Source organism: Coturnix japonica, chromosome 15 (assembly GCF_001577835.2).
Source record: "Coturnix japonica isolate 7356 chromosome 15, Coturnix japonica 2.1, whole genome shotgun sequence".
Taxonomy (NCBI): Eukaryota; Metazoa; Chordata; class Aves; order Galliformes; family Phasianidae; genus Coturnix; species Coturnix japonica.
The window spans coordinates 3,618,819-3,633,204 of NC_029530.1; the positions used below are offsets into that span (position 1 = coordinate 3,618,819).

Genomic DNA, 14,386 nt, shown 5'->3' on the forward strand with positions numbered 1-14,386 from the left:
CAAAAAGACCTTGCATGGAAGCTGTAAAGACTGGCAGCGCCAAAACTCACCAGGTCAGACTTCTCCATGCAATACAACCATCCCGAGGCGCTCCCTCCATCTCTACCATTTCTCTCTAACAATGCCTCAAAGGCCAATGAGGAGCATGCAAAACCCACTGTAGCAGACCAGCAAATTTCAGCAGTGCTTATACATCCTGTTAAGAAAAGGAGGTCCCTGCCATGGTACAACTGCTTTAATCCTTTTCTTTAAGGCCTTTTCTCCCCACCTGTGAAGACTGAGGCCCCATGGTTTGGCATGCACATCTAGAAAAAGCACATCCCACTTTGCCTACAGGCTCCTTTATCTCCCAGCACCAGAACAGCTGAGCAACTTGTTCATAAATTCCCATCACTTCTTTCTTTTCAGCTGCACCCCCCTATTTAGTTCTGGTTTGCAGGAAAAACAAGACTTGGGAGAAGACCTTCAAGAGAGTCCATGGCAGAAGACCACTGAAGTAAATGGGGCTTTTGAAGATAAGGATTTTGTCCATTCAGAGTCAACTGTAGCTTGAAAAATTATATCTTGCAGGCTGAGGATGGGAAAGACTTTTTTTCTCAGCCTTGTTTGCAGATAAGGAAGTGAGATTCCAAGAGGAATGACTGACTTACCCAAAGACACACAGGAAATCAGCAAAAGATATGGAAATAAATGCTGAGAAGCATTTCAGCGCCTTAATCATAAAGCCTTTCTTTTCTTTCAAATGCCAAAAACATTAAACATCCCTTTTCAATGATGGAATAAACATGAGAGTTTCGATGACTCAGGAATAGTGTTTTCATCTCAAGTTTTTACAGCGTAAGCCATTTCAAGCCAAAATGGTTGGTCAGTATTATGGTGTCTGCCCAACTGCAGGGACCAGGGGTGGCAATACAGCTGAACAAGTAGATCAGTGCAACTCCGCTGAGCAGCATCAAGTGAGTCACACTAAGGTCGGTAAATGCAATGTCAAGCAATGGGTGTGTTTCATTGTATTTACCACTAATTATGTAGGCCATGAAAAATGTGGGCTGAATTACTGCCTTGCTGGGAAGCTATTAAACTGTTAGGCAGAGGGGACATATGGCTTTAAGCAGGAGAAATTCACATCCCTTGTCTACAGACAAATCACTCATCACCTGTCTGTTGGGCCTCCCCCGAGTAGCATTTTTATCAGTATGATACCAAGGTAGCTGCCCAGCTAAGTGCATTTGGTATAAATACATAACAGACTGAGCCAAAGTCTGTTTCTATTTAAATTAGATTCAGTTCATTGTGTCTTAATTGAAAATAATGGTGTTACAGCAATGATCAAAGAATCGTCTCATTAATTGTCTATTAAATCATTAGCTATTAAACAGAAATAAAAGGCTAAGAATGCAACATTCTGTTCTGCCCAAAAGAATATGAATATCTCCGCAATTAAAAAGAAACAATAAAGGCAGAATTAACAGTGAAACGATCAGAATTAGGTAAATGCATCCAAAATGCCTGACAACCCTCATTAGAGGGTTTAGCAGTTATGACCATGATAGAAAAGTCAACACAAATCCGGAAGCTATGTCAGTACTGAGTTTACCAAAGGGGCTTCTAAAGGGAAACTGGCAATTCTGTGAAAAAAATACAGGCACATCCAGCATGTACTAAATTTTAACTCATCTAATTCATCCTTATGAATTCAGTCTTGCAACCAGTATCTATATTTCCAGTTACAAAATTAAGCCTGAAAGCTCCTCTCAGCAATCTGTGACTGAAATCCATTATAAGGATCCTCAGATTTACAGGAGAATAACATTACACCCATTTTGAGACCGTTTATATCTCCAAGATGGGGCAAGTAGAACACAGAAAAGACCACATTCAAACCTTTGTGTTTTCATTATGTTAGCAAAGTTGGGTACCAGTTCTGGGAAAGAGTCCCCAAAGCACTATTTTCGACCAGCAATTTGATGCCCAAATAATTGCACAGAGGCATGGAGACTGGACTGGTACCCAGTGTAGTCATTAGAAATAAAGAAAGAAAGGATGAGCTGTGGGAATATACAGCAAAAATCCTGTAAAACCTATGCAGCATTTTGGCCATTGTTTTGGTCTGATCTCCCCAGTTCATTGCAAGGGATAGAAGGCCCCTCATCAAGTTGAAGGTGTTTTGAAACAAGTCTGTTTCCACCTAGAAATACAGCTTATTTTTAAAAGCTAGAAAAGATGATGGTCAAAGGGCAAGAGCTTTGCTTTCTTCAAGTGTGTAAATCCAAGGAAGCGGCTGGCAATCATGTCTCTGCTCAGAGAGGTCGCGTCAAGCTTTATGTAGTTGCCAGCTTCAGTGGACCTTTTAAATTCAGAAACCAGAACAACTTCACAGCCAGTTTTGACAGGACATCCATATGGATAACTGCTGATTGAACTAAATGGACTTTAAACAAGCAGTGCTTTGAAATAATGGGAGTTCTTTCCCTCATCTTTTTGTATCTGGCTCTGTCCCGTATTTTCTAATAGCGAGTCCTAGAAATCCAATAAACTCAATAGAAAGAGAAGTCCACATATCATCTTTTAGACCTCGTTTTCTGAAGTGCAAAGAAGAGAAAACTGAGCAGTATGTTGATGATATATAAAGTGGTGCTTGAGTTTATAACACAAACGCTTCATTGTCAACTGATAAATAATAGCCACTGGTAAGAGACAACTAGCTGCATAGGACATAGCAAAAAAAAAGAACAGCAAAATGTATCAAAATATTTAACTACAAAGCAGTTTCTTTCTTGTAAGAATTAAAATGCAATTAGATGTTGTGTGTCTTAGAGGATCTTATTTATCCCCAGTATTGGTGAAGAGCTCATTCAGAGTTGTCAAAAATAGGAACTGCATTTAATAATGGATGCAGAAAAGCCACACGAGAATAAAGATTCCTGCACAGCAAGCTGACTGTTCCCACATGGGATGTATCAGACAACACGTTCTTTCTCGCTAGCTCTAGCTGGCCAGCAGCAAAGACCAGGAACACACTTTCAGCATCCCTTGCCTTCTCCCACACCTTATGGAAAGCACCAGCACAAATGGCTCCACATCAGTCTACAGAAATATGCTAACATTGCATAACCTCTGGAGATCAGGCTCCTTACTGCACAGCAGAAGCCACCCAACACTGCAGAAACAGCTATGATTGTATAAAACCATGCAAAATCCCAACTGTGGGCTACGTCCCAGTACAGTGGTGGTGGAGAAGGCAAGGGAAAAGAGTTGTGTTTCCCTCGTTCCCCATCTCACGTGGTCATCTTACCTTTATGACGTCTTCATCAGCTGATTTGCACTCAGTGGACTCTGAAACATCAACGACCGACCCATCCTCTTGCACTGCAACAACCTTGACTGGAACTGACACCGTTTTGCCCGTCAGGATGGCCGTATTAAGGACTTCTGTGTCCTGTATGCACACACACAATTATGGGATGGGCATTAGAGAAGCAATAAGCACAGAACACTGCAGAGATCAGACTACAGAACCAAAACCTTCTCTCAGACAGGGATAGGGGAGTGACATTTCCCTGCACACAGCCTGCGAGCTCCCTGCAGTTAATGGTGTCACAATTTTCAAGGCCAAAATCTGCATCTGGACCACCAAGTTCTGGTTTGACAGACATACAGATTTACTCTTTCTGAGTCCATTTATAGGTTTGGCTGTTGTGGAAATGAAATCCATAATGCAATGATCCGCAAAGACACATCTGTGGGTTGGCAGAACCTCAGTGTGTTTCAAGCACCACCTCCAGGGGTGTCAACAGCTCGTCCCACCCTTATGTCCCAAATCATGCCTGGGATATAGGAATATATATTCCTATATATATATTATATATATACTGCCAAGCACTACAGCAACAGCATTTCTTCCATACTGGCTCAAGTTGAGCCAGTTGTCCCTTTTCTGGACATTAATATATGATTAGAAAAACCATGCATGAGGTATGCTATTACCAACTAAGCAATGTCACATGCAATTTTTCTAATCTTTCCCCATCAAAATCCCACCTGGAGATGTTTTACCACATTTCTCTCTAATCCTGACGAATTCACAGCACTGGCACTCTAATGACTGCATTAAAGCAGCCTTCCCCGGCATCTCAGTGTGGCTGCAGTTTGATTAATTGCTCCAAGTGAGTTGCCCAGAGGTCCCTGCCTTGCGTAAGCAGAGCAGACTGGAGTGGAACAGCTCTGATGGAGGCCTGCAGAGGAACACGTCTCTGCTTAAGCAATGCTCACTGCAGGCCCAAAGCTTCACACCACCTCTGCTTCCATAGAGATTCAGTTCAGCGTTCTAGAAAAGCCTTCACAAGGAAATACTGCTTTAAATCCATCTGCTGCTCATTTTTCAGCTTCCATAAAGCTAATTGCTTGAGCTGGGGGGGGGGGGAAAGAAGTTGCTTCCAACTAATCTAACTTTAAATTCCATTATTTGAATTGGTGGAAGAATAAACAGATTTTAGTGGAAAATTTGGTGGCAGCTTACATAGGAAAATATATTCACTATCATTTACTTCTGCCTGCTAGTTAGATTGATAGAAAATAATGGGCATTGACCACCAGCTAAGGACAGCTGGAGAAGTCCAATAAATACTCGCAACTAAGATGTATTATTAATCAATATTCAGAAACTTCTACAAAAAGCACCCTGAATTAAATAAGTAGAAGTACTAATAACACCAGCGCCAGCTAACTAATACAGTCTAGTAGAGCTTTATGGGCAGGCATGTTCCAGAAAAGCACTTAAATGTGTACTCCAGTCCATTTCTGTTCAAAACAGCACTAAAAGTATGTGGCTCAACTTGACACTTAGACTTCTCTGTGATTTAAGCACATGTGTAAGTGCTGTCCTGAATAGAGATGTTTTTCTGAATTACACCTCATGAAATAAATACAATCCTCCTTGTCCTGTTCTCTGCCAGGCACCAGGCAGATGTTTCACGCAGTAAATGACTGGGTTTTGGTTATGCTGAATGGGATCATTTATCACCAGCTGCCACCCATGACAGAGGGACACCAGCAAACAGATGCGAAAAAGCAAAAGTGTGAAAGAACAAGTGGAGAACCTGTATAAAGACTCAGGCTCCAACAACATGAAGGAAATTCGCTGCTGTGTGAGAAGTTAGCTGCAGCATGGGTAGAAAGGGGTTGTGTAAACCAGGTGAAGATAAACAAAGGATGCTTCATGGACAAATACAGCAGAAAGTAGGCAGATGGCACCAGACCAATGGCAAATCAATCTACACCGTCAAGTTGATGTATGTTGAATACATGATGTAGACATGGTGGTTTCATGTCCTGGTTTGTCATCAGGATGCTTCTAAGATGCTCCTCAACAACAGTCCTCAGTGCATCAGGAGAAACAGCATTTTTGCCAACGTCATGGGCAGCACATGCGTGCCTAATTCTGCTTCCAAAGCCCCTGCTCTTAGCACAGGGGCAGGCAGCACTCACAGTCTGATCCAAAGCTCTACTGAACAACAGATGAAAAACCTCTTTTGACTTCAGTGGACTCAGGTTCTCAGCAGGCCTGAGCTGGCTGCTTTGCTTCTGTACTTTTTGTTGTATCACCCAACTGCCGACCATCCGTGTGACAGCAGCCAAACACAACCTCTAGTCTATTAACTCCTAAGAGCTGCTCAGTTTCCAAGCTGAAGTCACACTCTGATGTTCCAAAGGATAATGCAGAAAGATTTACATTCTTCTGTCAACTCTCAGTGTGAGAGAAAAGGGCTCAGAAGTGACACGTTGCCACTCCTCCGTTTGTAGATGCTCTGCAATATGCTCACCTCTTTCTTGACACGGCACAGTCCTGAACCTCCCCTCTGTCCCAGTCAGTGCAGATACCCACAGTGCTAATTAGCCGGTGCTGCTTCACAAAGCTGCGCTTCCCTGGTAAGCAATTCTACCATAGAAATCAATATTTCAGATGCCTGATGCCTGCATCGGGTGTTACACGAGTATAATAGGCCGTGTAAAGACCTTTCTAAGAGCTGGCTATTTATAGACTGACAAAACATATTTCCTCTGAGGAAGAAATATGAAGGCAGAACTGAACTAATTGACTGTCTGTTAGATTTATAAGCAGACCTCTTTTTTCTTTCTTTTTTCTTTTTATTTTTTAATTTACTTGCACCTTCAGTAGATTCTGTTAGGTGTGTCTTCTATTTCCACAGCAAGGTTTTCTGGAGAAAGAAGGGTCACTGCATGTAAAACAACTCTGCTGGTCACCATCAGCATCACTGAGCTCTAGAGAGAGGTAACAGCACTGATTTACATGGGCAGGTCACACAGCATCCCTGGACATCTGGAGCACCCAGGTAAAAGACAGTGTCCTTTCGTACTTCCTCTGCCATGGGTTTAATATGGGATCTTGACCAAGACCTGGAAGTTAAGCGGCTGGGGCAGAAACTAGACATTCACATTGCTGCACTATCCTTGAATAACAATTATGTGTGTGTTTATCTCCATTCCTTCTCTGTACCTGAATGCATTAGTACTTCAGCAGAGCTCTTCTTAATTACAACTGTAACCTGCTAATAGCGTTTCTTTGTTGTCTGAAGGAATCTACTCCTTATCCAGCCTAGGCTAAATTAAAATTTAATACAACATCAGGTTGCAACAGAACTAGGAAGCAAATGACAGCTGTTTAATTAAAACCTAAAGCTGATTAGATGGCACTACTGAGAGAAATACTCAAGAGGAAGAGTAGAAAACTACTGAAACTCAAGGCCAGGATAATGGCTTTATTTAAATATGAATAAACCCTGCACACAGCCATGGTAAATGTTTGACAACTCATTGCATTGGACAAATGGGGGAGAAATGTGAATGGGAGAGGTGTCAAGAGCCATGGCAGGGCTGTTAGTGGGGATGTGACCAGTAGGGATCACTGAGGAACTCCAGGCACTGAGGTCCCAATCATCAGGCTTTAAACAATGCCTCACTGACCTAAATCCTCACCAGGCCCATGACTGTCACAGCTCACCCATCCACTGCAAGTCAAGAAGATAGTGATGCATCCATCATACAAGGAACCATCTCAGGGGCCTTATTACTCACACCAGGACCACCAGTACATCTTTCCTACCCCTTGAGAGCACCCTGCATCCCTCTCCTTTCCACAGAAACCCTGCACCGACCCAATTTACTGCAACAGACATCATCCTAGTGATTAATACACAATCTAGATGTGCTTTTTCAGAGGTTAACAAAACACGCTACAGTACAGCAAACCCAATAAACACTCAATTGTAAATCAGGAGGGAAACCTAAAGCCAACCCTATTCCACTGACAAATGTTACAGCTAAATGCCTTTTGGCATTTAGTTGAAATGACTGTCTTTAGTGAGGAAGGCATAGACCCGAAACATTTGTCTGCAGAATTGCATTGCTTCATTATTATTTTTTCCCCAGAGTGTACCTCATAAAAATTCATTTGTAACATTGGAAGGAATCTTTAGGAACCAGTTCTCCTGCCTGGAAATGGCATCTCTTAGAAAATGGAAATTATAGGGCAGGTTGTGATGTGTGGGCTGGGCCAGGGGATTTTTTTTTATATATATATTTGATAAATTATTCAGCACCTTTTTCTTCAGATCAAAGAGCAAGGCAGTATAAGCCCATTAAGCAAGCTTAATATATAAATTAGATGCTTTGCTGAAATTATTATAATCCAAAGCAATTCTGTACTTTTTTTCCCCTCACAGCTGACTACTTTTTTAGCTTTCCAATACATATTAATGAAGTTGGGTTGCTAGAAAGCTATTTCTGTATACCACCATTAGATCAGGTAAGATTTACCATTTTGCAACCCAGTGTTGAGAACAAACAACTGAGACTGTGTTTATTAAGCGCATAAACAATCTTTGCAAAGAGCTCACATTGTTCTTTAACATTTTTCCTCCCTACTTCTCCACAACCAGTCCACATCACACATGGAAGCAGACCCACAGCAATGCTGGTGGCTCTGGTGGTCGGTGCTGCTGAACTAAGGGCTGAACAACGTTAATTCCTTATTGTGCAAATAAAAAACTTGTAGACTCACCTGTGAAATCAGCTGCTTGCCAGGTTTTCAGGTATCAGAGCTACACTCAAGTCCTTCAATGGGTTGATGGTTGACTAGATGATCTTAGTGGGCATTCCAACCTTAATGACTGTGATCCTACGATTCTGCTCCAACAAGCCACACCTGCTGCTCATCCCCACTCCCCCCCAACTCCCTCTGTCTCCAGATGTTCCCTCATTTCAGCTTTTTTCCAATATATTGCTATCAAGAGTCATCGGTTATGGCAGATGGTAAATCACAAATGCTGCTGTCAGAGTTAAAGGTCATCCTTTACCTCCTTTGTTTACCTGCAAAATAGCTTTAGTTCATATTGGGATCCCCAAGGAAGAACAGGCAGGTGTATATATTCTGCATGGGAAATTAATTAATGGAGATTGAACCATACAGAGCGGTTCTTAATCACTGATTCTTAGAGAACAATGTAAGCAGCAACTATTAGCCTAATTGAATATTATTCTGGATGCATATTACAGTGCAGGCTGCAAAAACAATTTGCTACAGCACAAAAAAGAAACGCATGATACAGATTCCAAAGCGGAATCTCATTCTATATCTTGCCCTTTTGCCACAGATACACTGAAGGAAGCTCTTATCTTAGCAGAGTGTACCTGGCAAACGTGATCAGACAGTGGAAACTCTGCCTTGGAATTTGACACAACTGAAGTTGAGATTTATGCCATTTCCATGTTGGTGTTTTTTTATGATGGAAATTCAGCTCATTTAGAGGTTTATGTAGGATGAATAAGCAAAAGCTGCTGCTGAAGGTGAAACCTGATTAGAAGCAGACACTGTCATATCCAGGACCTGAGGCAGTTTTGTTTCATTTTTTTTGTAACTCAGAACAGATCTGCCCCCATTAAGCAAAGGTTCAGAATGCAGCCTGGTGCACTTGGCAGAAGTAATTGCAACCTGTCAGGCAGTCTCCACTGGCTCAGCTAAGTACCAGTGCCTTCTGCATCAGCAACAGACCTTTCATGGGACCGGGCTCCTGCTATTTCACTTCAGCCCATTATGTACCAGCAGACACTATTCTCCAAACCTATGTTAAACATCATGACACCATCACTCTGAAGCACATGCCCGAAGCAGAAGAAATGGGAAATTTTTACAGCTGAAGAGCAGCTATCACACATCTGATTTTAGTTGTTTGCACGGAGAATACAGACTGCAAGAGCTCCTGGCTTGCATTTCTCTGCCGTTTTAGCATCCTATGAAATAAAGATCAACCTAGAAGTATTATGGTAAACTCAGCCAATCACCCACACTTGAATTTGCACTATGCTTAACAATCTGCAACTCACCTGAGCATTTATCTGATAGATCTGTGCCAGTTGTTCTCAACAGAACATCATAGATCACTTAACACCATTGGTTTTTCCTTTCTTTTACCATATTCTGATGTTTGATAAGAGCATGGGCCATCTCCATTTGAAATTAAATTATGTCCCCCTGACCTCAAGAGGATTCCAAATGGGCAGAGCTGTCTGCTCACATGCAGTGATGTTCTGGATGAACCAATGAATAAATAATTCTTTCCAGATGATCACAAAACAATCACCTGAGGATCTGTCAAAGGCTTCTTCCTCTGAAGAATCTAGGAAGGCCATGTTTTGCCTAGTTTAGGAAATGCAACTATTGGATTTATTTGAGTGTCAGCAGTCATCAAAGATAAAAACCTTTCTGGTCAACATGAAATTTTCTTTCTCTATTTCTGTCCCACTAGTTTCAGAACATTTAACAACATTCTTGGTAACCATTTCAATGAATTGCTTTCCTACTTACTGTAGTTTCTGTCGGTGCAGGCTGGAAGAAGGGTTTTGTTTGTGTGGGTTTTTTTTTTAAGGAAACTCTATGCTATGGGGGCAATGGAGATGTTGGCAACTCACCAGCTTGAAAAGGCTTCAGTTTCACAAGTGCAAAACTACAGACACTGAAACATAAGGTTGCGTATCATGTGAGTTTACTGATGCAATCTGTGTGCTCATCATCTACCATGAGCACTACCTGGGCAGAAATCCACGTCCTTCTGTAATAACAGCTGCTTAATGCTATAGCAGAGTGCACCAATTAATTACAGCATGTCTTCATGACTGCCCAACATCCTTCAGGAGCATCCTCTCAAGGAAGCAGCACAGCTCTTTCTCCTTTGGCACACATTAGGCCATTCACACAATAGCTATGGCATGATAATACCCATTTATGAGCAAAACAAAGTATGTGGGAAAGCAGATGTAACACAGAACCACAGAAATGCTCAGGCTGGAAAAGACCTTTAACATCATCAAGTCCAACCACAATCTAGCCATGCTATCCTAACTCTATTCTTAATGATTCTACGATTATCCAAACAAGATTTGGGTTGTTGTTTTTTTTTTTTCTCTTCTCTCCTGTTTTTTTTCATCTCTTATCTGTCAGGACCACACTGCTACATATACCTACATCACCTATGGAAGTAATTCCATGGGCTTCCATCTGTCTGCTCCCAGGATATAACTTCCACACACCCAGCACAGCATCACTGTCAATCAGCAGACCATGCCCACTGCCAGCCCTCACCCACACAGTGATCCCCCCAGTGCCCACAGTGTGCCATTCCCTCCCTGGCAGCTGCTGCCTCAACCACATATCTCAGGGCAGCAGAAGTGTGCAAGTTTTCTCTCTCTCTATTGCCTGTTTAAGGGCTCACATGTCCAGTTTAGCCCTGATGGCTGGAGGAGAGAGCTCTTTTCCTCCCTGTTTTCAATTACAAACAATCAGCATCTATACACTTCTGTTATTTACTCCGAGGACAGCATTAGCAAGTACTTACAGCGCTGCATGATTCCTAACTTTGACACACACTTCTACAGCCATATAATGTGACAAAACCCAAGAATGGAAAAAGAGACACCTGTGAGAGTATTTGGGGGAGTGGGGGAGGGAAGGGATGAAGAAAGAAAAAGAAAGCTCAAATTAAAGAGTGATTTTTCCAAATGACAACATTCATTTATTTGAGTGTTCTAACTGCCCTTTGGATTTCTGGAGGTTTTTCCTTCCTTCCTTTCCCTGCTGCTATGTGACTTGCATTTTTGCTCTTCATTTTTGTTTTTCTACTTGTTCACCTTGTACCTGTTCAGAAGTGCTGTCAGTTCCATCCTGTCTCTATGTCTGATTACTTCTTTTTCTGCTCAACTTTATAAAGAACGACCTCTGCTTTATTCGAGTTCAAAACTAAATCTCATTTTATTTTTTTTATCTTTCATGATTGAATTTCTCAGCACAGCTGATATTTGCTGCAGAATGGGCCAATATCAGCTGTGTTCCACAAGTTGAGCCACTGCTTTCAGAACCAAAGTGTTCTTCAGTCCACCAGCTCTGGGGACACACAGACCCTTGAACTGAAGAACATTCTAAGAACCTCTGAGTAAAGACTGGATTCTGCTCTTGGCTAGAATGGTACAAGAGAGGAACTACAGCAAAGATCATGGAATTACACAAATGGAAGAGTCCTGTGAAATCAGGATCAAACTAATCTTTCATCTTTCCCCATACAGCCTTCATCTGTTCTAAAAATTACACACTGAATGTTTAATTTACGTTACTCCTTATAGCATCTTACCCTTCAGCAACACTTTTAAAAACAGCTCTCAGCTTTGCAAGGGACAAGATGGTTATCTCCATTTTACAGGTCAAATAACAACGCAGGAAAATCCCACCAGGCCAATGACACAATGAGAAACTGAATCCCCATTTCCCATGTCCTAGATCCATGCCTTTCCAGTAAGATTACACTCAAACCTGCTGCTGGTTCTGCACAGTTTAAATACTGATTTGCTCATCTTTCCTACCAAATGGCCTTTTATCTGTAAATGCTGAGCATGCAACATCTCAAACAGTTAATTTATTGGTTGGTTAGCTGAAATTCAGCTGTGCAGCAAAACAAATGCCAGTGATTGTAAAGAAATACAGAAGGCCACAAATAAAGCGACCAGTAACAGATGCAAGGAAAGAAAGACTGTCTTACTTGCTGCCTTTCTTAAGTGGAAAATGATACCAGCATGCTACCGTGTATCCCAATGCTGTAGATAACCTCAAGAGAAAAGAATACTTCTTAATTTGAAACTACTGCAGTATGTTGCATTTAAAGAGGGCTTCTGATGCCTTCCCACAGGTGGTTTGAAATGGGGCAAGACAATAAGAAGACAAGGGGGATGACATTAATGCTTCTCAGGAACGGGAATAGAAAGTGACAGTATTATTGGTTTTTGATAGAAGCATTCTGTAAGCAGACAAAGGTCTGCACTTGTGATTCTGTGAAAGCAAGCACGTATCAAAATCACAGCGTGTTTCTTTGATAAAGAATTGTTAACAATGGCTCCTTGTCCTTAACTCTGTGCCCAACTCGAGACTCCAAAGTAACTTTAAAAGTTTAAGTTTTAAAATGCCTGGAAACTGCACAAAGTAGTGGCTGACTTGGTTCTCTGTCCCAACAAAAAGCACCGAAGAACAGGAGGAAGATGAAAAAAGACCTTCTATCTTTGCTTCCAAAGCATTATCTTCATAATTAGCCTTTAAAAGGCATTATACAATTCAAACTTCACAATTATTTCTTCAAAACCTGCTACATTATGAGTAATGGGAAAAATACCAATCTTCCAGAAAGACAAGCTAGGTACGGTAAGTGAGTAAAAAGAGAATTACCCACTTCATGTTAAAGAACTCATCTGCAAGAACTATCGTGGAAGAGGAGAATATCCCCCATTTGCTGCCATTTTATTTAACATGAAATGACTACACAGCCCAACTCACTGGCAAAGAGAAATTAGATCGCCATTGCTGGACTGTTCAAATAGAATTAATAGTTGCCATTTTCATCCATTAAGGAAATTTATCTTCCCAAAAACTGGCTGTGTTAACTATTCATTCCTTCTTTTCTCTTGAAAAGCGGGCAAATTTCCAAATGATAGTTCTTGTATTTCTTCTTTTGCAGGATGAATTTCAAATTGTTTACTGTTGTAAGGTAGGAAGAAGACCGGGTGTAATACCCTATTCTTTCTTGTATTGAAGCTGATGGGGTCCTCTTGCTATATAGCCACTGCTCCTGCTACAGGGACAGACCAATACAAAAGAATATGCTTTTTACAGAAGATGGAGCTTAAGAAAAGATACGGTTCTGTGGCATTTTGACACATCATTTTAGTGAAGGAATGACGAGGAGAGAGTGTTGCATTTCAAGGCCTTTGTAAATGTATCACAGAATTCCAGCTCAAAAGTGCTCTCACTTGAAAGCAACCCTATACAATTACAGCTTTGAAAGGAGCAAGGGCTCCTCACCTTCCATTTCTTGTTATGTTGGCTTTCCCTCTACCCTTTCTAATACCACGTAGCATTCAGCCATGTTCTCCCTCCCAGATGACAGCCCTCCTCAGTGCTCAAGATGGGCTCACGTGGCACAGGTATGGGCCAGTGCTTCCCACAGGTGAGAAAGACAATGGAAGAAAGTGCCCTTTCCCCCCCTCCCCCCCTTTTCTGTAGTCCCTTATCCCCATTGTAGTCACCGCCTGTGCTACAATCCTCTGAGAACCAGCACTGCAAATCTGCTTTCAAAGTATTCCTCTAAAATGGCAGCGTTAGATACTCACAGACACCAGCCTCTATTCGCAAAGCCTCATTGGGAGCATTCACCTACAAAAGGTGAACCTCCGACTGCTGGGAACAAGAAAGTCCACAAAGAAAGATATACAGAGAAGATGGTGAGTAAAGTGTCACATTTAGTACTGCAATTTCAGCTTGTCGCAGCAGTGGGAATCTTATGAAAACGGATAAATTGGATCTTGAAACAAAAGGTGTTTCAATACATCTTTGGGGTTGTTTTTTGCTATGCTGCAGCTTCATCACCTTCCAAAAGACCAGGAACTACTGCCAGAAGGCATCTTACCACAAAACATGGAAAAAGACACTCAACAGCTTCACTCCACATTCTTCATGCTTCACTGCATGCTTTGAGTAGCAGATGTTTGCTCTCATGGCCAACACAACACAAGGTGGCCAACTAAAGCCATTCTTCTAACATCAGCAGCTATAGCAAACGCATTTTCCTGCTTTGTTTCATTCTTTCTTGTTAAATGAGACTGACTTTAACAAACTGCCCAAAGGTTGTTCTTAAATGAAGCAATAGCTGGCATTTTAAAACTCTTCTTCTTCATTATCGGAGGTAACTGTGTAAGCTGTTGGTTTAGTTTTGGATCTTTCCCTCAATAATCTTGTAATTGAACTCCCATATGCACGTCCACTGCAATGTGACAC

At 41.6% G+C, this 14,386-nt stretch overlaps 1 protein-coding gene across 3 annotated transcripts in view; it reads right to left on the reverse strand.

The window, feature by feature from the left end:
• Positions 1-14,386, reverse strand: part of LOC107321483 (transmembrane protein 132B-like) — a 168,987-nt gene that overhangs the window by 30,967 nt on the left and 123,634 nt on the right. For all 3 annotated transcript variants that reach the window (XM_015878432.2, XM_032447854.1, XM_015878433.2), the window contains one exon: positions 3,296-3,439. In XM_015878432.2, coding sequence (XP_015733918.1) covers positions 3,296-3,439 — 144 coding nt within the window. The remainder of the gene's footprint in view (positions 1-3,295; positions 3,440-14,386) is intronic.